The sequence below is a fragment of the Myotis daubentonii genome, chromosome 11 (assembly GCF_963259705.1).
Source record: "Myotis daubentonii chromosome 11, mMyoDau2.1, whole genome shotgun sequence".
In the NCBI taxonomy this organism is placed as follows: domain Eukaryota; kingdom Metazoa; phylum Chordata; class Mammalia; order Chiroptera; family Vespertilionidae; genus Myotis; species Myotis daubentonii.
Window position 1 is genome coordinate 80,653,576 of NC_081850.1, and position 23,072 is coordinate 80,676,647.

At 68.8% G+C, this 23,072-nt stretch overlaps 2 protein-coding genes across 2 annotated transcripts in view; both read left to right on the forward strand.

Annotated features, from left to right (window-relative positions):
- The window catches only part of RXRA (retinoid X receptor alpha), a 79,768-nt gene extending 74,119 nt beyond the window's left edge, over nucleotides 1-5,649 (forward strand). Inside the window, exons 9-10 of the mRNA XM_059658473.1 lie at nucleotides 554-659; nucleotides 2,604-5,649. Coding sequence (XP_059514456.1) covers nucleotides 554-659; nucleotides 2,604-2,751 — 254 coding nt within the window. The 3' untranslated portion in view covers nucleotides 2,752-5,649. The remainder of the gene's footprint in view (nucleotides 1-553; nucleotides 660-2,603) is intronic.
- Nucleotides 4,958-14,627, forward strand: LOC132211746 (uncharacterized). The gene is made up of 3 exons (XM_059656243.1): nucleotides 4,958-5,074; nucleotides 9,491-9,958; nucleotides 14,044-14,627. Exons 1-3 carry the CDS (start codon nucleotides 4,958-4,960, stop codon nucleotides 14,362-14,364), a joined length of 906 nt encoding a protein of 301 aa, XP_059512226.1. The 3' UTR covers nucleotides 14,365-14,627.
- The last annotated feature ends 8,445 nt before the right edge of the window (nucleotides 14,628-23,072 follow it).

The window sequence follows — 23,072 nt, forward strand, 5'->3', positions numbered from 1 at the left end:
ACACTCCGCTGCCCACAGCCACAGCACCCCAGCCACGGCGTTCACAGCCACGGCGCCCACAGCCACGGCATTCACAGCCACGGCGCCCACAGCCACAGCACCCCCAGCCATGGGCGTTCACAGCCACGGCACCCACACTCCGCTGCCCACAGCCACAGCACCCCAGCCATGGCGTTCACAGCCACGGCACCCCAGCCACGGCACCTACACTCCGCTGCCCACAGCCACAGCACCCCCCAGCCATGGCGCCCACAGCCACGGTGCCCACACTCCACTGCCCACAGCCATAGCGCCCACAGCCTCCCGCTGCCCCCCACCCCAGTGCCCCAGCCACGGTGCCTCCAGTTACCATGGGGCCGGGCCGGGACGCCCCTCCTCTGGCCCATGTGAGGGGCACACGAGGTGGTGTCCATGGCTTCCAGGAGGTGTCCTGGGGGGCAGGCCTGTCCCGCGTCCCCTGAGCCAGCCTGCCCCCAGCTCCCGTGCTGCCCGAGTGCACGGGTCCCAGGCGGCTTCGGGGAGGGGCTCTGACCTGCGGCCCCTTCCTCCTCAGACTCCAAGGGGCTCTCGAACCCGGCCGAGGTGGAGGCGCTGCGGGAGAAGGTGTATGCGTCCCTGGAGGCGTACTGCAAGCACAAGTACCCGGAGCAGCCGGGCAGGTGAGCCGCCGCCCTGCCTGCCCCCGCAGGGCGCCCGGGTACTGCTGTGTGATGAGAAGTGGCCCCTCCTGGGTGGAGGGCAGCCCGGGGACACCTGGCGTGTCCGGAGCGAGGACGGGGCTCCGGGCCCAGTGCAAACACGCTCGCACACCTTTCTGTAGCCCCACCAGGAAGATGGGCCCCGCGCACGCCGGCACGCAGTAGGTGCTTGTCTCTGTAGAAAGCGTAAAGGAGGCCGTGCTTCCCCCACCCCCGAGGGAACCACTAGAGGCAGGGACAGACTCCAGCGCATAGTAGGTGCTTTGTAAACGCATGCAGGGTCGATAGATGGGATGGTCTTGGGTCGTCTCATTTCCAGGTCCGTGGTGCTGGGGCACAGTAGGTGTCAGGAGAAGGAAGGGGCTAACTCTGTCCCGGCGTACCCCCTCCCTCCAAAGGCCACTCCTGGTGGGGGTCCTGGGCAGGCCTCCCCCTCCCGCCCGCTGGCCGGCGCGCACACAGTTAACCGTGGCCGCGCCCTGGCCCATCTGGTTTGGTTTAAGTGGAGCTTCCCGGATGGAGCGGCAGCCCCTGCTTTTCCTGGCGCCCCGCCGCAGCCGCCCGCCAGCTCAGCAGAGCGGCTCGCCCTCTGGCCCCGCTCCAGCCTCGGGGGCCGCATGTTTCGCCTAGAAAATGCGGGCTGTGCGGCAGCCAGCCACAGGGCTTTCGCCCCCAAATACGTGGTGACTGAGTTGTGGGGTCCCACAGCCCTGCAGCGCCTCGAGGTCCGAGTGGAGGCCCGGGCAGCACACGGAGGGGCCGGGCCGGCGTGGGTGTCCCTGCGGGGACATGGGGCCCAGTTGGCTGAGCCTGACGTTTCTGCTCTAAGGCCCCCCAACTTCTGCCCCCCCATCCGGGACGCAGAAACTCCCAGGGCCGGGCAGGGCCTGTTCCAGCAGAGCTGCTTCTGGGGGAGGGTGAGCCTGGCGGGGGCACGGTGGGCCTGGCGGGGGCATGGGTGGGCCTGGCGGGGGCACGGGTGGGCTTGGCGGGGGCACGGTGGGCCTGGCGGGGGGCACGGTGGGCCTGGCGGGGGCATGGGTGGGCCTGGCGGGGGGCATGGGTGGGCCTGGCGGGGGCACGGTGGGCCTGGCGGGGGGCATGGGTGGGCCTGGCGGGGGGCACGGTGGGCCTGGTGGGGGGCATGGGTGGGCCTGGCGAGGGCACGGTGGGCCTGGCGGGGGGCACGGTGGGCCTGGCGGGGGCACGGTGGGCCTGGCGGGGGCACGGGTGGGCTTGGCGGGGGGCACGGGTGGGCCTGGCGGGGGCACGGTGGGCCTGGCGGGGGGCACGGTGGGCCTGGCGGGGGCACGGTGGGCCTGGCGGGGGCACGGTGGGCCTGGCGGGGGCACGGTGGGCCTGGTGGGGGGCACGGTGGGCCTGGCGGGGGCACGGGTGGGCCTGGCGGGGGGCACGGGTGGGCCTGGCGGGGGGCATGGGTGGGCCTGGCGGGGGGCACGGGTGGGCCTGGCGGGGAGCACGGTGGGCCTGGCGGGGGCACGGGGGGTCTTACCAGCTCAGGACTAGCTCCTCCGCCTCAGGCCCCCCTGCACCCAGCGGCCTTGCTGTCGCTCAGCTCTCTCTCCTGCTGTGACACCTTGCTGGGCGCCTCTCACCCTGGGGGAAAGCCCGTGTGTTTTGAACTCCCCGCATAGCCCTAGTCGGCTGACCCGGCCTGGCCACTGGCCCTTCACCCCGGGGTCTCCGTGCCCACCTGGGCTCCTGTCTCCATGCCCTGCAGCCCCGTTTCCTCCGCCCGAGGGCCCCCCTGGCCCCCCTAAGCTCAGCGCAGGCAGGTCTCTTGCAGGTTTGGGGGATCGGGCCTGAGTCAGTTCTGTCCCGGGAGGCAGCCAGGCACGGGCGGAGGGGGGTGGCCCCGCCGCACTCACGCCCGCTGCCCTGCAGGTTCGCCAAGCTGCTGCTCCGCCTGCCGGCGCTGCGCTCCATCGGCCTCAAGTGCCTGGAGCACCTCTTCTTCTTCAAGCTCATCGGGGACACGCCCATCGACACCTTCCTCATGGAGATGCTGGAAGCCCCGCACCAAATGACTTAGGCCCGGCCGCCCCGCCAGCCGCTCTCCTCGGCCGAGCCCCGTCCCTGCCCCTCTCCGCCCGGCCTGTGTGGACTTCGGGGTGCAGCCTGTCACTGCTAAGCCTAAGAGATGTGTTGCCACCCCCTCCCTGTCAGTGCTGCTCGTCTTTGGACCCCGCAGGGCACTGCTTTCCCAGGGCGGAGGCCGGAGCGGCAAGAACTCGCGTGGCCCCCGCGGCCATCAGCTCCCGGGGGCTCGGGGCGGCTCACGGCCTCGGGCCCTGTCCCCCGGGCCCTGTCCCCGGCAGCAGGCGGGAGGGTGGCGTTGGGGCGTTTCTGAGGCTCCCTCAGCTCTCCCGCTTGGAGTGCTGGCCCCGCCCACGATGGGGGGCGCAGGCGGGGCCGGTGTGTCTTTGCAGAGGACCCCCTCCCGGACGACGAGGGGCTCTGGGCGGGCGGGCTTCTCCGTCAGTGAAGGGGAGCAGCCCCTTTTCCAAAGATGACTGCGGGGTCCCCTTGCCCATGCCGGGGGCTGACCTCTGCGGGGACGAGGGTTGCCCGCCCACCTGTCTTCTCTGCATCGTTTCAGCTTCGCCCCGCCCCCCGTGGCCGCCTGACCCGGGGTGACCAGACGGGGTTCCCGGTCTCTGCTTGATCCCAGATCGTCTCAGTCTGTGCGGAGGCCAGGCTGGCCTCGTGCCCATGCCTCTGCTGTCCGCCCTCTCCCGGGCAGAGGTTGCCCCCGGGGGGCCACAGGGATGCGAGGGGAGGAGGCTGCCTTCCCGGAGGGTCTCCGTCCTTTGGGGAGCCCGGGGGACCTGGGGGCCCAGAGCCGTAGGAGGGGCAGGTGGGGCCGTGGCTGGAGCTCCCGGGAGAGGCGCCTGTTCTGACTGCAAGGCTCAGAGTCGGGGACCCCTGGGCACCCGGCCCTCTGCACAGCTCGACGCCCCCGGGAGCAGCCAGGCTGGCCTGGGGGTGGAGCAGGTGTGGGGGCCCCATCTGACAGTCCTCTGGGTGGAGGCGCCCCGCTCAGCCCCGCACCCACTTGCGCAGCGTTCGGACCCAGCCCAGGCGGTGGCGCTCGGGCCTGCAGGTGGGGGCTTGCGGGTTGAACTGGCCTCGCGCATGGTCACCCCTCCCTCTGGTCCGTGCAGCCCATTCTCACGCCCACACCCCACGGACCCAGCACTGAGCAGAGGGGGAGATGGGGGTCCTGCCTGCTCAGCCCCAGGGCATGTCTGTGATGGCAGCGTCCCTCCTGCCGCCCTGGGCAGGGTGTGTCCGGAGGGCTGCCTTCCCCAGTCACCCCGAGGGTGCAGGGTGCCTGGGCAGGGGCTGGGCGGGAAGAGGCCGGCCCTCGGGGAACACAGTCCATTCCTTGCCTCCCCGAGCCCCCCACCCGGGCTGAGCTGGAGGCCCCTGGCCGAGGCCGCCTGCCCCGGGCACTCCTGTGAGGGGTGCCACAGCCTGCCCACCCGCCCCGGTGCCTTCTGCAGCCAGACGCACCCCGTCGCCCATGCCCAGCTCCCTCCTGTTCCTCTGGCCTCTTGGGGACCGGGGGGCCCCTGGTCGGGGGTCGGCTTCTTGGGGACGTCACTGTTACCGGCTGGCAGCCCGCAGAGCCCTGAGGCCGCCAGGCCACCACCTCCCTTAGGCGGAAGCGCCCCTGGCCCCCTGCCCCCCCCCCCCCCTGCAGCCCTGCCCGCACCAGCGTCCCTGCGGCTGCGCTTCCTGCGAGGTGGGGAGCGGCGCCCCGCGGCCCGTTTACCCAGGTCTCCAGCAGCTCGCCAGCCTGGCTCAGCTACAGTGATTCTTGGTAATTATTATCCTATTGGTGGGACAATCTTTAATTTTCTAAAGATAGTGTAACCAGCGCGTTCGCCGCCCGTGCTGCCCCGCACGGCCGCTGGACACCGCCCAGGCCCGGGATGCCCACGTCCTGTGCGTGGAAGGTGTTGGCACCGCCAGCCTGCCCCGCCCCAGCCCCTGGGAAGCGGCCTGCGGGACATTCACCGTGATGGCCCACGTCTGCTGCCGTCACCTGGAAGCGCGGCCTCCGGGCGTCCCCCGTCTCGGCGTTCCCACAGGAGGCCGGCGGCAGCCGGTGCGGGACCAGGCCGGGCCCCCTGCAGGGCCCCGGGAGGCCTGGCTGGCTGGGCAGCGACCGGGTCGCCGGCTGATGTCCCCGTCACGGAACTCGGGTGCGTGGCCTGGCCCCTGCCCGCGGGATGGCGGCGGACGTGTGTGCTGTCGAGAACCGCCTGGAGCTGACGGCGGCCGCGGACGTGCGCCGTGCCCGACGTGTCCGTTTGTTGGAATTAAGACTCCCCGTCCATTTGCTTCGTGTGAGCAAGTCCCTGAGGACCCTCTGGTGACCGGGTTTGACGGCCTCCAGGCCAGGACGTGCATCTATTTTAAGATGCTTTGGCGCAGACGGCACCAGCCGGTCCCACCCTTAGCCATGCCTTAGCCGGGACGCGAGCGGCCGCTCCAGAGGTGAATGAAGAGAGAGGAAGCTAAGAAGTGTCTAAGCAGCGGGAAAGGTGAAAAAAATCTATTTTTGTACAAATGTAATTTTATCGTCATGTAAACTTGCTGATGCGCGGGAGGGGCTTGCTCTGTTTCTGCCCGGATCGCCAGGTGGCCCTTCAGGGAGCGCGGCGGGAGCCGAGCAGAGGCGGGCGGTGATGCGGCTCGGGCTTCGTGGCCTTGGTGGCACCCCCGCCGGGGACCCGCCCTGCCCCGGGACCCGGCCTGCACGCACGGGGCTGTCCCTGCCGCCACGCCTCCCGTGCACGACTGTGAAACTGCTTCCGACGGACTGTTCTGCAGCGCTAGCCGCGGGCCGGGTGTGCGAATCGTGGAAAAGAGAGAGACAGAAGCGTGGGAGGAGGAACAAAACATGAGCGTTTAAAACACATCCTCGCCCTCCAGGCCTCGTTTGTTCTGCTGGGTCTCCTGTTCCGGTCGGGACGTCGGCCGCACAAGGGGGTTCCGGGGCTTTCTGCCACCGGGGGGCGGGTGGCCAACCTCTGCCTGACCCTGCCAGGCCGGGCAAGGCACGCCAGCGGGACCCACCGGCCATCTGGCTGCCCACCGACACCTGGATGACGCCCGTCTGCTCCTTCCTGTGTGACCAGTGCCCTTCGGTCCTCGCTGTCCGGCCTGGGCTGGGCCAACCCCCCCTGTGTCTCTGTCTAGCAGGCCCCTTGGGGGAGGCCCTGGGCACCCCGGACAGATGGCGCTGAGGGTGAGAGCCACTCCCAGCCGGGAGGGGTAGACCTTGTAAGGGCCTGAGAGGCAGGGCTCCCCTGACATCCCCCCCACAATGGGCTCACACACTCAACCTGTGTACATACTCTCACATACAGACGCGCACACACACACTGAAATGCTCAACACTCATGCTCATCTACGACACCCCCACCTGCTGCCCGCTGGACACGTGGACTGTGGCTGGTGGGGGAGTGGTAGGGCGGAGGGGCCTTGGCAAGCTCACAGCAGGACTGGCCAGGCCCCTGCAGAGCTGGCACCACACCCACCATCTCCTTCCCAGGGGGGATGGGGTGGTGGTCCGAGCTGCTCTCTGGGCCCCTGATGGCCTGGATGGTGGTGCCCGGGGGACCCGGAGCCACAGGAACGGTCCGCCGTCTACTTAAGACCCGTGGCCAAGCCCACTGTGAGTGCCCAGGCCGGTGGGTCCTCATGCCCGCCCCTGGTCAGGGCCCTGGCCTCGCCCATGGGACCCATCCGGGACCTCCTAGAGGGGTGGGTGTGGGAGCCCCGGGGGGGGCGGGAGGGTGTGGGAGCCCTGGGGGGCGGGAGGGCGCCGTCTGAGGCCCTGGCTCTGCTCCCCCCAGCACAGCCCCCCACTGGCCTCTGGGCCCTGCTGGGAGCGGCTCACAGGTACCAGCCGGGGGTCCCTTCTTGAGGGGCCTGGAGAATTTGGGGGCTGCCTCCTGCTTGAGGGACCCCGCTCTGCCGCCCACATGCCCAAACCCTCTGTGTGGGACACTGGGCATGGCCTCCAGGGCGTGAGTGAGTGAGCCCAGCGGGGGGACCTCACAGGGTGGGGAGCGCAGAGGGGCTGGTGTGGGTTCCCCCTGAGGAGAGCGGGCTGGGCAAGGAGGGGCTCCCGGGCCCGGGGAGGTCCAGGAACAGGAGGTCCCCGAGGTCCTGCCCTTCGTGCTGGGAGGACGGAGCCTTGAGCAGGGCCTGGGTCGGGGACGCCTGTCTGACCGTTAGGGGTGGCCCAGGCCAGAGCAGGATGGTGGCCAAGAGGCTCTTGGGGAGCTCACCTGGGAGAGGGGCCTGGACGGTGTCCAGGTGGAAGGGCTCACACCTCTTCCTGCGGGGAGGCCACCCCTCAGGCTGCCCTGAGCCTTGCCAGGCAGCCTGGCCTCGGGCTCCCTGCTGCCTCCGGTTGCCGTGGTGATGCCTGCCCAGGGTTGTCCCCCCCGGACCGGGGGCGCTGAGCTCGAGGCGGTGACAGCGGAGTTGCAGGGTTTGGGGTTTGTAACCTGAGCGCCGAGGGTGGGGTGGGGGCACCCACATATCCAAGGCCCTGCTGGGTGCCAGGGGCCCAGTGCCAGGCAAGGGCCGGCCTTGCCATCAGCCAGCAGAAAGGGCATGCGTGGCAAAGGGGCATCAGAGGGCTGGGGAGAGGCCCTGGGAATGGACGGAGGACACGGTCGGGAGTGGGCGCCATGGCTGGGGCAGCAGCTTTCAGGGGGGGCCCCGTGGAGGTGGCCGGAGTCTCGGGGACCTCAGGCCGGAGGGGCGGAGCGTGCAGGGCGTCAGAAGGGCCCACGTAAATAAAGACCTCAGTCCCCAGCCCTCTGATGCCCCCAGTCCCGTCTGATCCAAACCCGGGGCTCCCGTGGGGTGAGGACCGACCCTGACCCCGGCCAGGACGGGGCGGCTGCTGTCCTAGTGTTGTGGGCCTGGCAGCACTCCCACGCCTGGCACGGAACCTGAGGACAGTGCCAGCCCCGCCCCCGGGGGCATCCAGCCGCTGTGACCTGTCGGAGTGGACCGGCCATTCAATCTAACCTCGCCCCCCCCCCCCAGCAGCAGAACCTTCTACATGGACGCCCAGGGAGAACCCAGGGCAGGCGGGGGGCCTGGCCCCCGGTCGCGCCCCCCCCCCAGCTCCCGGGGAGGAGTCCTGTCTTGGGGTGGGCAGCCCCAGTCCCTTGTATGTTTTCTTTTAAATATTGTTTTTCTTTTTCATGTTTTTATTGATTTCAGAGAGGAAGGGAGGGGGAGGGAGAGACAGAAACATCCATGATGAGAATCATTGATCGGCCGCCTCCTGCACGCCCCCTACTGGGATGGAGCCCGCAAACCAGGGCATGTGCCCTTGACCTGGAATTGAACTGTGACCTCCTGGGTCCTAGGTCGACGCTCAACCACTGAACCACGTGGCCAGGCACCAACCCCTTGGTTTTGATGGACCCCCCCAGGCTGCCCAGGTGGGGTGGGGGGTGCACCAGGTCCCTCAGAACAGCTCTAGGGGAGCTGGCCCGCCCGAGGCAGCACTGCCCCCTGCTGGTGACACTGGTGCAGAGCCTACCCTGACCCCGTTCTGTCCCTTCCCGTCCCTTCGGGTCTGTGGGGTCTCCGGCAGCCCTACTGCAGGGGCGCGACTCCCTGACCATTAGAGGCACCGGGTCCCAGGGACCCTGACCCCCAGGCCGTCGCCGGCGATGAAGTCAGGGGGGCGTTGGGTGAGCGGCCGCGCGGAGGCCAGGGAGCCGAGGGGAGGCCGGTTGACGAGGCTGCTCCCCGGGACTCGGGCTCACGGCTGAGCTGCCGCATCCAGGTCCCTGGGAAGGGGCTCCGGGGACGGACGGCGGGAGGAGCTTCTGGCGGGGCCTGGAAGCGAGACCAGCAGGAGCACAGCGATGGGGTTGCCCCCGGGACACAGGCCGCAGCCGACCGACCGACCGACCGACCGACCGTCGCGGGGACAGCGGCGCTGGGAGGGACTAACTCAGGTCGGGTCGGGTGATAACTCGAAGGATAACGTGAACTTACGGAGGAAGTGCAGGGAGGGAGCCAGCAGAGGGGCCTCAGCGCGGAGAAGCCAGGGGCCAGGTCGGCAGCAGCAGGGACGAGCCACGGTGACAGCGCGGGCCCTGATGGCGGCGGTGACAGGCGCCCCCCCCCCCCCCGTGGTCTTCTGCCCCCAAACCCGCCCGACAAGTCCCAGGTGAGGACATTCCACGCCACGCCACGTCCTGAGACGGGTAGGAGGGCGGAGACACGGATGGGGACACGGAGCAGGCTGCCCCACGCCCACGTGCGGCGGGTACAACTCGGGAGGGGTATCCGTGGTCCCGCCCTGGAGCCCGGGCTGGGGCCCTGGTGCTGGGGCTGGGACGCCTCATGGCTCCGGACAGGGACGGTGGCTCAGCCTTTCCGTATTTTTTCAGTTTTCTTTTCTTTTTTTTTACTTGAGCTGGGCTTGGAGGTGCCCAGGGGGGAGGAGGTGGTGGGCAGGACTGGGATCTGGTGCCAGGAGGGGCTGATAGGCGACCTGCTCCCTGACTGGCTCTCCTCCCTCTCCCCCTCCCTCTCTCCCTCTCTCCCTCTCTCCCTCTCTCCCTCTCTCCCTCTCCCCCTCCCTCTCTCCCTCTCTCCCTCTCCCCTCCCTCCCTCCAAGGTCAGGCTCACTAACCAGGTCATTGTTGCTTTGCCCGAGCCTCAGTTTGCCCAGGAGTGAAAGCCAGTGGGGATGGGAATGACCCCAATCACAGGACCGCCTGTGGCCGGTGTGCGCGGCCTCCACAGCTCAGTCTGCAAGGCCCCGCAAGCCAGCCCGGCAGGGGCAGCCTGGTCCCCAAAACACAGGCGAGACTGCAGGCGGGGCCGGGCTGTCAGCGCCCCCGTTCGCCACCAGAGGGCAGCATCGCCTCGCTGAGCGCAGTCCGCCGCCGAGTCTGGTGGCCTCTGCTGATTGGCTAACCCCCACCGTCTCCCTGGCAACCGTCTCCTCCCTCTCCCAGCGCCCCGCCCGCCGCCAGGGGCCAGTGCGATGCGCGGCCGCCGCCCAGCCGCCCTGTCCCCGCGCCTGGGCCCTGGACCCCGGGCCAGCCCCGCGGCGGCAGCAGCTGGGGCCCCTCCCAGCTTCCCTGCTTGCACCGGGGCCGAGGAGGTCCCCGTGCCCGTCTTTCCCACTTTCTGCCCGAAACCGAGGGAGGGACAGAGGGCGAGCTCGCATCCAGGTGCGCAGGCTGCCCGGCCCCGCAGAGTCCCTGCGTCCCCTCACTCCCGGGGGGCGGCCTCCGGAGTTCACCTGGGGTGGCCTCGGGGACCCTTGACCTGAAGTCAGCGAGGGAAAGGTGTCTGTCCCTTCCTGTCCCAGCCCATGGCGGCAGGCTTCTGCCCAGGAGGCCCTGCGGTACGTGTGCAGACCTTCTGCACGTTGCTGGGGCGTCCCTGGGCCCTGGACACCCCCTCCACGGTCTACCTTCCCCGTCTGCCCACCGGGCATGCACCTGGCACCCCAGAGTCCCCAGGGACAACGAAACCAGTGCAAGTGGGGGCGACCTGTTGACCGAGGTGGGGGCCGTGGGCCACCCAACCTGCCCCTCTTGGGTTCTGAACAGAGAGGCAGGAGGCGCGGCCTCGCAGGAGGCGTGCTGGCCGGGTGGGCCCTCCATGTTGCCCTCGCCAAGGCCTCGGTAGCATCCGGAGACCCTGGGCGGCCTGGGCCCCTTGCAGCCTCTCCGAGGGCCTTCGGGTGCCAGCCCCCAGCGGTGCCTCTGGCCTAGCCGCCAGCCCGCCGGGCCCCCTGCCTAGGACCCCTGTCCTGCCTGCGGAAACCTGGGCCGCCTTCAGGCTCCGGTGCCCATTCTCCCGTCAGCCTCTGTCCTGCCCTCCCCGCTCAGCTCCACACCTGCCTCCAGGTGGCGGGTGGAGGTGAGGCCCTTCTGATGGCGGCCCTGGATAGGGGCTGCTTTAGTGGAAGCTCCACCTGGAGACGTGGCTTCTCCACGGCCACACGTGTGATCAGTGGGGCCAGGAGTCGCCCCAGGTCCGTCCGTCCGAGCCCAGGCCTGGCCTCGGTGCCCTGACTGCCCTTGCCAGGCCAGGCCTCGGCTCGGCCCACGGCTCAGGCCAGGGCCCCAGCTTCCAGCGCGGTGGCCATGTCCCCCGGATGTGCCGACCGAGGATGGGGGTGGCCGAGCGCTGGGATCTGGCGGGAGCCTGCTGCCTCCCCGGCCTGCAGACGTGGCCGGCCACCCCGCCCTGCCACGTCGTCTCTCCGCCCGGCAGGCAGGAAGCTGCAGGCCCTCGCTCTCCTTTTGTGAATTTTTGGAAGGTTGTTGGTGCAGGAAACATCTGGCCGGGGTCCAAGGAACATAATAAAAAAAAGAGGGAGAGAGGGAGCGGAGGAGGGGGGGCGGGGAGGCTGGGAGGAACCATCTGATTTCACTTTGCAAAGACAACGGCAATTAGGCCGCCAAGGGTTTTGCAGTCACTTCAGATTCAAACCAGCTGGTGACGTCAGTGGGAAAGTATGAGCGGGTGGTTTGTGGCAACACAACACGGAACGGTCCGCGCTCCCGCCCTGGGGCCGGCGCAAGGAGCGCGGGGCTCTCCTAGGAGCTGCGTGGACGTGGGCAGAGGGGCCCCTAGCTCTGTGCTTACTGCTGCGGGGTCTCGGACAGGCCTGGCGCGGGTGGGGGTGCGGGGAGGGGAGCGCCCCGCTCCTCGGAGAGGTGGTCTCTATCAGCCTGCGTGCGCCCCGGGGCCACGGAGGGAGGCCCCGCTGTCCCCAGCGCTCCTGCTCTCCACTCCGTGCCTCTGTCCTGGGGGGGTCTGGGAGGGCCCCCTGGCTGCTGGGGCGGCTCAGCCCCAGGACTTTTCTCACTGCCCGCTGCGTGGGGCCCGGTGTGCAGCCCTCCTGTGTCCCGGCTCCCGGCTCCCACGGAGTGTGGAGGCCAGCCCACCCTGTCCCTCCTGCCTGGTCAGGCCCTGCTCCTCCCGCACCTCCTGCCCGTTGCCAGGCCGGGAACCCTCCTCAGACGCTCAGACGCCGCTCCAGAGCCAGGGCCACCAGCAGGAGGGCCCTGGGCGGGCACTGGGGAGGCCGAGCAGCCGGGCTCCAAGGGCGTCGGGGGGGGGGGTGCGGGGTCTGCGCAGGTGGCCTTGCCTGGCGGCATCTCTTAGAAATGAGCTGAGCCCCAGGGGACGTGTGACTCGAGGTGGGCCTGTTGGGTTGGGGTGGGGGACAGAGGGTGGGGGCCTGCTAGGGGCGTGGCGCCTGGCATGGGGGGGTGCGGTGGGAGGGGGGCTCAGCCTGCAGGGGGCCCTCCGTAGGCCGGCCTGGCCCAGGACCAGCTGTCTGTCTGGGAAGCGGCAGCAGCACCAGCAGGGCCTTGAGTCATGGGCTGGGGCCTCCTGGCGGGGGGGGGGGGGGGGTCTGAAGACACTTTTTCCGTGGAAAGTAGCCTGTGGCCGTCTGCTCACAGGGAGCCCAGGGCCCTCCCCCTGCGGGGTCCTGGCCGCACCGGGCTGTCCTCTTTCCCTTCGCCTGCCTTTCCTGGGCGGGGAGCGTCAGGCAGGGGTCAGCCCCAGCCCTGTCTGCTGAGCCCGAGGTGGCGTGGTCTGCTGCTCACCTTGGGGTGGCGGGGTGGGGGGGACGAAGAATGCTCAGGGTCCCCTGTAAGAGGCCACACCTGAGTCCTCCGTGAACTCTGCAGGGGAGGTTGGGGTGGGGGGCAGGGAGGTCTGGGGCGGATGGGTGTGTCCCTCCTCCTGGGGACTGCTGGGAGCGGGGAGGGCAGGCCCTGGGTGCTTCCTGACTTCAGGGTCCTCGGAGCTCGTTGGGGGAGGGGGCGGGGGGGCCTGACCTGCTTGGTGCGGCCCCGGCCAGTTCTCTGCAGGGACCAGGCTGGGAATGGGTTGGTCAGACCCCTCCCGGAGCCCCTGGACAGCCCCATCCCTCCGGCCGGCACGCAGGCGCCCCAGGGGCCCCAGATCGTGCGCTGACGCAGGGACGGAGCTGTGGGGCAGTGGTCTGTGCGGTGGCCCGTGGTTCAGACTGTGGCTGTGGCACCGCGGGTGGGGCCTGGTGGGCAGGCCGGCCTAAGGCAGTGAGCGGGTCTCCAGCCTGGATGGCGGCCTCCTGGGTGCAGCGAGCACAGAACCCCCGTGGTCTTAGCAACTTGGCCCTGGGGCTCTGCCACCGTCCCCGACCCCACCCCTCCTCCAGGAAGCCCTCCTGAGTTAGTTTCTCCTTCGGACCCTGCTGGGCTCAGCACGTGGACCGCACAGTCTGACCTCTGAGTCTTCTCTCCAGAGAACCGGGGGCAGGGCTGGGCCAGGGCTCGGCTCACGGAGGGCTCTCCAGAAGCGCCAGTTGCGCTGACTAAGGTGGGAGCGGCCTGTGGCCTGGAGAGGGGCCGGGCTTTGCAGGGAGACGGGCCTCGGAGTGACTCGCAGCTCGGCCACCACAACCTGCCTGGCCTTGGGGAAGTTGCTCATCGCTCTGAGCCTCAGTTTCCCCTTCTGTGAAATGGGATCATAGCAGGTGGGAAGGGCATGGGGGGAAGATGGAGGCAAGCCCCGCCCCGCCCACAGAGGACGGTTTTCAAGAGGCAGCTCCATGGCGCCGCCCTGGGATCCATGCTCTCACATGCCAGGCTCCTCCCGGCACGTCCAATGAGCAGGGTGGTCCGAGGTGTGGGAGCTGAACAGGCCCCAGGCCCTGGCTCGCTTCTACAGGCTGATGGAGCCCTCCCTCTCCCTGGAGGGCCTACATGGCCGTTCCGTGGGCCGTGGGGTGCAGCAGCGTGGGGGGCCCAGCTAGAGGCGGTGCATTCCAGCCCTGGCTGTGTGGCCTCGGGCATGGCACTGAGCTCCGGGACTCGGTTTCCTCACCTGTGAAATGGGGCGCTAATGGGCTCCCCCTCCTCTGGCCACGGGAAGCTGGCCGAGAGCCGAACCGGCGCGATGGGGGCTGTTACACCGGCAGCTTGGACCAGGCCAGGCTGTCGGTGCCCCCCTGGGCCGGGGGCTGCAGGCGGGGCTGCTGGGAACAAGGGCAGGGCCAGAGGCAGAGGGGCGCCCACTCCCCGCTGTGGGCCGTGGGCAGTGGCCGTGCATTGGGGTGGTGCCCAGGGCCCGCTGCTTGTCTGGGAGGCGTGTCTGTGCCTCGATGGGAGGAGGGAGAGTGAGGGGCAGGGCGGGCAGGAGAGAGCAGCCTCACCAGCCTGGCTGCACTCGAGGCCGCGTGGCTGGCGAGCCGCCGAGTGCCTCGCGGAACCTGGGTTTCCCTTGCGCTTCCTGCCTCTTCCTCGAGGGCAAACGCCGCTGCCGCCTCGCTCGGAGCAGCCGGACACTCCCAGGCCCCGGCTGCCCTTTCCTGCCCGACAGACGGCGGCGGCGCGGGCATCGCAGAGGAAAACACGCCCTAGCACAACGGGCGGGAGCTCGCCCCGCTGGCACAGGCGAGAGGCTGATGAAACGGGAGACGCTGGCGGCCGCCTCTGGTCCTCCTGGGCCATCTGGAGTCCGTCCATGGGCGTGTTCCCGGCCTGCCCCACGTTCCAGAAGGTTCCACACATCGGTCCCAAACATCGCCATGGCAACAGCCTCCTTCCTTTTTATTAAACATGAATAAAAAGGCTTTCAAAGGAGAGCAGCCGGTGTGCGCCCAAGGCCCCCTGGCACCTGGCTCCCAGGTGGGAGGTGCAGGTGCCCCAGCCCCCGGGCTCCCCGAGGAAGGGCTTGGGGAGTCTGTGTGTTCGCTCAGCCCTCCCCGGGGTTCCACCTGGGGCTCCCCTGCCCCCTCTTCCCCGGCCCCTTCTTCCTCATCCTTCAGTCATGGCTGAGACCCCGAGACGCCTGGCTGGGCTGCGGGCTCGCTCTGCACGCCCTGGGCCCCAGGCCAGGCCAGCACTGGTGTCCGCAGCTCAGGTGACAGAGGAGCTGGGGGGGGGGGGGGAGCGGCTCTGACGCGGGACGGGCGGCTGGTGGGCCAGGTGCGAACACGCGAGGCTGGCGCTCACAGCTGTGGCGCGTGCGGCTGACGCCCTCGGTGGCCCTGCCCCAGGCCTTGGCCCGGCTGGCTTGGGGGCCCCCCACGTCCCACCTGCCTCTCCCCGGGGCACAGGGCGTCAGGCGCCGTCCTCGGGCTCCCGGAGACCCTCTGTGAGGACTCCCATGCCCACCCCGGCCTGGAGCGGGAGGTGAGGTCACGGGGTGCTGGCCCCCGGAGGCAGGGCCGAGCTGGGGGACAGGAAGTGGAGGTGCGCTCTGGGTCCTGCCGCCCTCGCTGGATGCCGCCACCTCCCCGGTTCCGGTGCCAGGAGGCCGGTGTTCAGATCGTCTACTTCCCGGGGAGGAAGGTGAGGCTCAGGGCGCCCGGGGGCCGGCACCCGAGACCCACCCTGTGAGGGGCGACAGCGGGGCCCGCCCAGCCCGGCCACTCGCTCTGAGGCCCGGGCACGTGCCTCGCCTCTCTGCGCCTCAGTTTCCCCCGTGAACCACGAGCGTCCACACAGTAGACCTGGGCCCTCCTGGCCCCGGAGTCCTCCCGGGGGATGTCGCACAAACCAACCCGGCGAGAGGTGTGCTCGGGCCTAGAAGGAGGCCATGGGAGAGGGCAGGCTGCCTCCCGCCGTGTGCCCGTGTGCCCGGCAGCGGAGGGCCTGGCTGGGGCAGGGGTGAGCCGGAGCCGGGAGCCCGGCTGGCGGAGGGCAGCGGGGCCGGGGCCAGGCTGGGCGCTTGTTTCTTGTCGGGAGGACTCTGGCCGCGGAGGAGCCGCCGAGCTGCCAGAACAATGTCGAAAACATCTCGGAAAATGTGCGGCCGCTTCTCTTCCACGGGACTCGTGCCCAGTCCTCCCTCCTTGGGTGAGGGCAGGCCCGGCCCGGGGGGGAGGGGCACTGTGGTCCTCCCCTCCCACCCCCCTCCTCGCCCTCTCCCCCTTTCCCACTCCCTGCCCCCTCCCGCCCTCTCTGTTTTCTGTGCCCCCACGCCCCCCTGGAGGCTGGGCATCACCCACCTCGCAGATGGCAGCCGGGCCCGGTGGGGCGTGGCCGACGGTGACCCTGCAGAGGGGCCTGGAGCGGACCCGCTCTGCACTCAGACATGAGCGAGAATTTCAAGGGGCAGCACTGGCTCGGCCTCCTGGCTTGGCCTCGGCACCGCGGCTGGGACGCCCGTGGGTCTCCCCTCCGCCCCCTCCCCAGGGGCCGCCCAGCCCCACCTCGGGCTGCGGGGAGCACGGGGCTGTGGGGTCCCAGGGAGCGCTCCCAGGACCAGGGCCCCTTGCAGCCTGGCTGACCCCGTGGACAGAGGGTGGGGGGCACTGCCCGGGGCCCTGGGGTCACTGACACTAGAGGGCGGGCAGAGGAGGCCACCCAAGCAGGGGCCTGGCCGAGGCAGGGCAGGGGTCAGGGGGCCGCGCCCTGGCCTCGGGCTGGGAGGAGCCGGCTGGAGGCTGTGGCCCAGTCTGGACCCGCACCTTTGGAGCCGCGTGTGCCCCGCAGGCCACTCGGCCCCCACCCGCCCTCCCCGCCCCCAGCTGGCCCAGGACGGGCAGCTCCGGCCTCCCCAGGCGGTTCTGATCCCCCGTCTTCACAGACCCCTCCTCCCACAGGCCCTGCGCTCAGCGTCCGAGCGTCCAGCTGGGCCCTGGCCCGGCCCCCTCTTCGGAGGGTCTGAGAAGCCGCCTCAGGTTCCCGGGGACCAGGGGTGGCCGGAGCGGGCGTCCTCCTCGGAGAGGATGAAGCGCGAACAGCATCTGGTCACGGCTGGGGCCGGGCTCCCGCAGGCTCTGGGGCCACGTTAACGCAGCGCCCGCTGTATACGCGCCAGGCCACGGCTCCCACGTCCCCCGGGTCCTCCCTGCCTGGGTGGGAGGGGCTGTCGGAGCGTCTCCTGTGAGCTGGTCGCGCTCTCTTCCCCGCGCCCAAACCAGACACGCATGCTCTGTTCTCTGGCTGTGTGCCAGGTGTGCCTGGGGCCGGGGCCGGGGGGCAGGGGGAGCCCGCTGCTGTGGGGAGACCGCAGGCCCCTGCCCCACAGCTCCCTGGGCCCTCCGCTTCCTGGGAGAGGGTGGCCCGCTGGAGGCAGAAGAGGGGCTGAGTTGAGAAGGGCCGGAGGGCAGGAGCCTGAGGGTCCCCAGTGAGGACGGGACAGCTGGGGCGAGGCTGCGGCTGCGGGCGCCTGGGGACCGCCACGTGGAGCCGCCCGCTGGCCTCTCCCAGGCTTGTCCAGGAAATGAACTTCTCCCTCCTTCTCCGGGCAGCTTCCCAGGAAGGCGGGCCGTGGGGGGGCGGGGGGGGCCCAGGCCAAGGCCGGGCTGCTCCTGGGAGCCCCCCGCCTGTGGGGCTGAGGCTGGGGCTGAACCGGGAGCCCTTGATGCCCCCACTGCCCACCAGTCCCAGCGCTGGCTGCACCCCACGCTGCCCCCGGAGGAGCCCTGTCGCCCAGGGCATGTGTGGGTGTGCTGGGCGCCTGGGTTCGGGGTGCAGCCCACATTCTGAGGGTGGGGTCCCTGGAAACCTGGAGAGCCCTGGGTTCCCCTGCACCAGGGCTGCCTGGTGACTTCCCCTCCAGGCCTCAGTTTACCCATCTGTGGGAACTGGCACCCAGAGCGGCCGGGGCGGCAGGATGAGTGTAGACGAGACGTGTGGGGTCAGACACAGGCTTCGGTGGTGACAGACGGGGGACAGCTTGGCCCTGTCTCAGCTGCCGGCCTGAGCCTCAGTGTCCCCGCCTACGAAACAGACTCTCAGCAACTGCCCCGTCACCACTGGCTGCTGCTGTGCCCGGCCTGGCGTACCTGCGGGCTGGGCCGCCGGGAAGGAGTTGGCACCGGGCTGCAGGGCCCTGTGGGCACCAGTGGGGCCAGATCCCTGGGAGGAGGAGGAGTGTGGGGGGCACCCCGTCCCCCACCTTCCGCCCACTTCCCGGAGTCCACCCGAGAGATGGGCTGTGCTCAGCAAGTCCAGGGCCAGCTGTGGCCAGGAGGCCAGCCGCCCGCAGCCTGACTCAGCCGTGGGCGCCCAGAGCTGGGCCTGGAGGCCCGAGTGAGTGCCCGCTGCCCTGGGCAGACCCGGCCTGTGCCCAGAAGCCAGGATCCGGGCTGATGAAATCAGAGCAGCATGTGGCCGCTCTCGCACTCTTGGGTAGACACATGTCCTCATTGTCTCCCCCACCCCCGTCCTCCGCCCTCCCCCGCTGCCCTCCTTCATCTCCGCTCCCCTTCCCTCTCCCTCCCTCCTGCCCTTCTCCCCACTCTGCCCCCCCCCCCGCCCCCCTGCCCCCCCTACAATGGCCCTGGAGCTCCCTTGGGAAGGGAAGCCGCTGGCCTCGGGGAAGGTTATTAGGAAAGAGTGGCAGGTGGACCGGGAGCTGCCCAGGTCCCAGCAGCTGCCACCTGGAGGCAAGGGCTTCCGGCAGCTCCCGGTGGTCCTCCGGGCGGTCCTCCCGGGGCGGGGACTCCTGAGCTCCCGCCAACAGGTCAGTGAAGTCCCCCAGCCAGGCCCAGAGGCCGGGAACTTGCTGTGCCTCCAACGGAGCTGCCTCCTCCGCTTCCCCTCCCCCTCCTCCCCCTCCTCCCCCTCCTCCCCCTCCTCCCCCTCCTCCTCCTCCTCCTCCTCCTGCCGGTCACGTGGGACCCAGACAGATGGAGTGGGAAGGGGCTGTGGCCCAGCAGAGGGGCCAGGGGCTGGCACGTGCACTCAGGCCTGCTCACTGGGGTCCAGAGGCACCGCCATAGGACTGCGCAGGCCCGCGGGCAGCTAGCCAGGGCCCGCGCCTGCGCTGCCATGGGCCTGAGCTGGGAAGGGTCTCACGTGTCTCAAGGACCACATTTCACGTGGTTCCATACACGCCTGTGTCACCTCTTCCACGTTGCCCCGTGGCTCAAACAGCTTAAAACGGCAACTGTCTGGCTTGGGAGGGAAAACGTGTGGCATCTGCTGGGACCACCCCGGGTCCCCTCAGAAGCAGCTCAGACCTGGATGCGAGGGCGAGCGGTAGATTTGGGGGTGATCCCGGGAAGCACTGGCCCGGAAGTGGGGACATGGGGCAGGAAAGGCCAGGGAGGTAATGCAGCCTACCACTGTGAGAGGCTGGGGTGCAGGCCGCCGGGGACCTCGGGTGACGTGGCTGAACACCTCTCTGGGGTCCCCTTCGAGGGGCGAGGGGGCTGGGTGTCTCCCGATGTGAGCCGCCGGCACTTTGATCCCTCCCGCGTCCTGGGCCGGGCTTACCCCGCTGGCACGGCGGGTATCACCTCCGTCCAAGGGTGTCAAGCTGGAGAGTGCCGGGGGATGGCTGGTGTCAGCGTGTGACCTTAACAGATGCACCCATTTGACAGATGAGCAAACTGAGGCTTCGGGAGCCTAGGGCGCGTGCTCAAGGTGTAAAAGCAGAACAAGGGGGACCCTGGCCGACGGCAGGTCCTGGCGCCTGGCCCACGCGCTCTCCTGCCTCGCGGGGCTCCCCTGCTCTGAGGGGCCCTCCCGCCCCAGAGTGCACGGGGGGCTGGCCCGGTTCCTGGGCTCCTGCTTAGCAGGGAGGCATGTCATCGCTTCAGGCATAAACTCACTGGCCTGAGACTTCGTTAAACTCCACTCAGACCCGGGCTGGAGCCTGACGAGTCCCAGGTGCCCGTGGCCTCTGGAGGGGATTTTCCGTGTCCGGCCGGTGGGTTTAGCGCCGCAGCTGAGCTGAGCTGACTGGCATGGGCGGGGGGTGACCATCACGTCCCCACACAAGTTCTGGGCTCCGGAGTGAAGCCCTCAGCTCCTGGCCTGTGGGCTGGAGGGTTTATCCCGGGAGACTAACCACGGGCCCATGAGATCGTAGGATCCTGGGCGGGGTGGGCCGCCCGCCCTCTGCTCCTCCTCCACGTGGGACAGAGCCGGTGGGCGGCCAGGGAGGGCGGCACTCACTTGCAAGGGGATCCCCTGTCCAGAGCCTCCCCCACCTCCAGGCCACCTGATGGGGAAGGACCCAGGGCCGCCCGCACTTGGGTGGCTGGGACAGCGCAGGGAGGGGCCGGCCAGGGTGAGGGTGATTGGGGACGCCGGGCGGGGGGGGGACCAGGCGGCGGCCCTGTCCTGCCTCGAGGCCATGGCCCAGGCCACGGCCCAGGCCACCTCGCCTCTGCCACCTTCTAGGATGTGCCCTCTGCCAACTCTACAGAGAGAGCGTGCCCACCGCAGGCAGTTCACACAGCCAGGCCAGGCTCACCCACAGGGAGGCAGCAGGGCCCCATCTGACCACTGGGCGGCCCCACCTGAACCCCAGGCCTAGACTAGCCGGGGAGACGGCCTGGTGGGGCCCGCGGGCCGGTGTCCTGCCCAGGCCGGTCTCCGGGTGCTTCCTGGGAGCCCGGGTCCCCGAGTCCCGCGCAGAGAGAGCGCGGCAGCCCCTGACCGCAAGCCCCCGCCTTCCGAGCTGGCAAGTGGTCACGTGGCTCCACCAGCTGCAGGGGAGTCTGGGAAGTGTCCCGCAGGCAGCGGGTGCCCGGCGGTGACGCTGGCCCTCGGCCAGGGAGTCACAGCCTCGCGGGTCAGCGGGCCGCTCGGTCCACGGGCTCAGGCCCCCGCGTCTTCGCCCTTCCTCGGGGGATGAGACCGCCCGTGGCCTCACCATACTGTGTGGCTTTATGGTCGAACGACCAGCATTTGGGAACATGGATGGCCCTGCCTCCCGGACTCCTGTGTCTCACGTTTCATTCCAGGGGCGGCCAAGGGGGCGGCGGAGAACGGGCCCAGCGCCGGGCGCACCCTCGGGGGACCTTGTGGGCGAGCGAGCTCCCGTTCCGGCGGGAGTGGCGTAGCTCCCGCACCTGCTCCCGCTGCCGCCCCCCCCCCCCCCCCGCATGCTGGTCAGCGGGCTCCGCTCTTTCCACAAACGTGGGGCGCCTGCTGCGTGCCGGGCACAGTGTGACACTGTGAGTGCTCACTCCACGGACGAAGACTGCTCCCCCTTATGTGACTGAGGGGAACCGGGGCGTCCTGACAAAGTGACCTGCCGGGGTCACGGGCACAGAGTGGGGAGCCAGGACTCGGGCCCGCGTCCAGCGCCAGGGGCTCCCACTTGACTGCTCAGGTGCCTGACTCCTTCCAGGCCTCAGCCTCAGGCTCTGCGGCCCTCCCGCCCAGCCCCGCCCTCGAGGTAAGCGCAGGCAAGTGTTTGCTGAATGCTGGGGCTGGGGAGCCCTGGGAGGTGGGAAGTGGGTGTCTCGGAAGGTGCCAGAGAAGGCGCGGCCTGGTGTCCTCAGAGGCCGGCCACGTCTGAGATGCTCTGGGGGGTCCTGGCTCGTGAGGGGAATGCACCCCACCCACTGCCCCCAGCCGGCTGCTTCTGCCTGCCTCCGGCCGGGCCCGTGCCGCCAGCGAGCCCAGAGCCCAGATCCGCTCCCGAGGCATCTGCTGCGGATGAGGGCCGGCCAGCGCGGGATGGGGACCGGCGCGGGGTGGGGGCCGGCGAGGGGTGGGGGCCGGTGAGGGGTGGGGGCCGGCGCGGTGTGGGGGCCGGTGAGGGGTGGGGCCCGGCACGGGATGGGGCCGGCGTGGCTGGCTTGCGTGCTGTCCAGGCGGACAGTCGGGATGAAAGTGAGGGCCAGCTGTGCGCAATCTCCCAGATAAGACGGCCCAGCTGGGGCTTTGAGCAGAATGCCTGGTGCCGCCAGAGCATTCCTGAGAGTCCAGAGCGATGGCGAGGCCTGGGCTGCTGGCCGCGGCCCCGGGGAGCCAGCGGCGAGGAGCGAGGGTCCCACAGGAGGGCACCTCTCCCTCCCTTCCTTCCATTCATTCATGTCTTCCTTTCATTCATTCGTTCATTCACTCCATCCTCCACTCATTAATTAGCTATGGTTCCTGCTCAAGGGAGAGAAAGAACGAAATCACCAGCCCGATCCCACCCCGAAGGAGCTGGTCACGCAGAGAGGAGAGGTTACGCCCAGCGGCCTGCGGCCTGAGTGTAACTACCGAAGAGAGAGGTGCGGAGAGGGCGGGGCGGGTGCCTTGTGCGGTGGGAGGAGGTAACAAGCCGATCTCATCCTGGGGATCAGGGAGGGCTTCCTGGAGGAAGCGGCCTTTGAGTCAGGTTTTGACACATGAGTCGGAGTTAGTGAGCTGGAGGAGGCAGCCAGTGCCCGTGGCAGCAGAGAGGGTGGCAGGGGCAGGGTTCAGAGGAGGTGAGCGAGGTGGCGCCCAGGGATCGAGGAACAGGGACTGTGTGTGTGTGTGTGGGGGGGGGGGAGGAGCAGGGCAGTGGTGGAGTGAGAGAGCCGAGGGCACGAGGACCGGGGCAGGACCGCCGGCTGCACCCGCCGTGTGACGACGACGACACGGGAGAGCGGCAGGAGGAGCATTCACACAGGATCCTGAGCCGGTTGTTTTGTTCTTCGAAATTAATTGTGTGCTTATTTATTTAAAAAAATATTTTTTAAGTTAAATTTTTTGTTAATCCTCACCTGAGGATATTTTTTCCATTGAATTTTAGAGAGACTGGAAGTGGGGGGGGGAGAGGGAGAAAGACAGAGAGAGAGAGAGAGAGAGAGAGAGAGAGACTGGTTGCCTTCTGAAGGCACGGGCCGGGAAGTGAACCTGTGACCCTTTGGTGCCCAGGCCGACGCTCTACCACTGAGCCACACCGGCCAGGGCGTAATTCCGCCGGTTTTTCTTCCACTTCCCCTTGAGCATGTGCTGTCAGGGCCTCGCAAGCCTTGAAGGCGCCTGGCTCACGTCAGCAGCAGTGTGAGACATCGGGCGTGGATTCAGTAAAGTAAAATTAAAAAAAATAATAAAATAAAAAAAAAAATAAAAAAAAAATAATAAAATAAATAAAATAAATAAAATAAATAAAATAAAATAAAATAAATAAAATAAAATAAAATAAATAAAATAAAATAATAAAATAAAATAAAATAGAAACCTTCAACGCTGACACTGTGCTTGTCTGATGGCGATCTCGGGCAGGCAGCTGTGGAGGAAGCGGAAACCCCTTAGTGCTGGAGCGGGTTGGGGTCGGCATGGAACTCCTAACGCACTCAGACCAGCGTCACGGGCGCCGGCAGCCACAGAGGAGCAGCTGGCAGAACGCAGTGTTTCTCTCACACGCAGGACGCTGAGCTGCCGGTTTGGTTCAGGGGATGGACGCGTAGAGAGAGCCCTCCCGGAGCCGCGCTCTGGGCCTGTCGTCGCGAAGGTTTGGGCCCCTGCAGTCACTGCGCTGGGTGGCAGGGGACGGTTTGAAAGCGCGTCTCTGATTCTGGTTGTGTTTTATTTAAATTCCGTTGGAGACGTGTTGTTAATCCTCACCCGAGGATGTTTTTTCCATTGATTTTTAGAGAGAGTG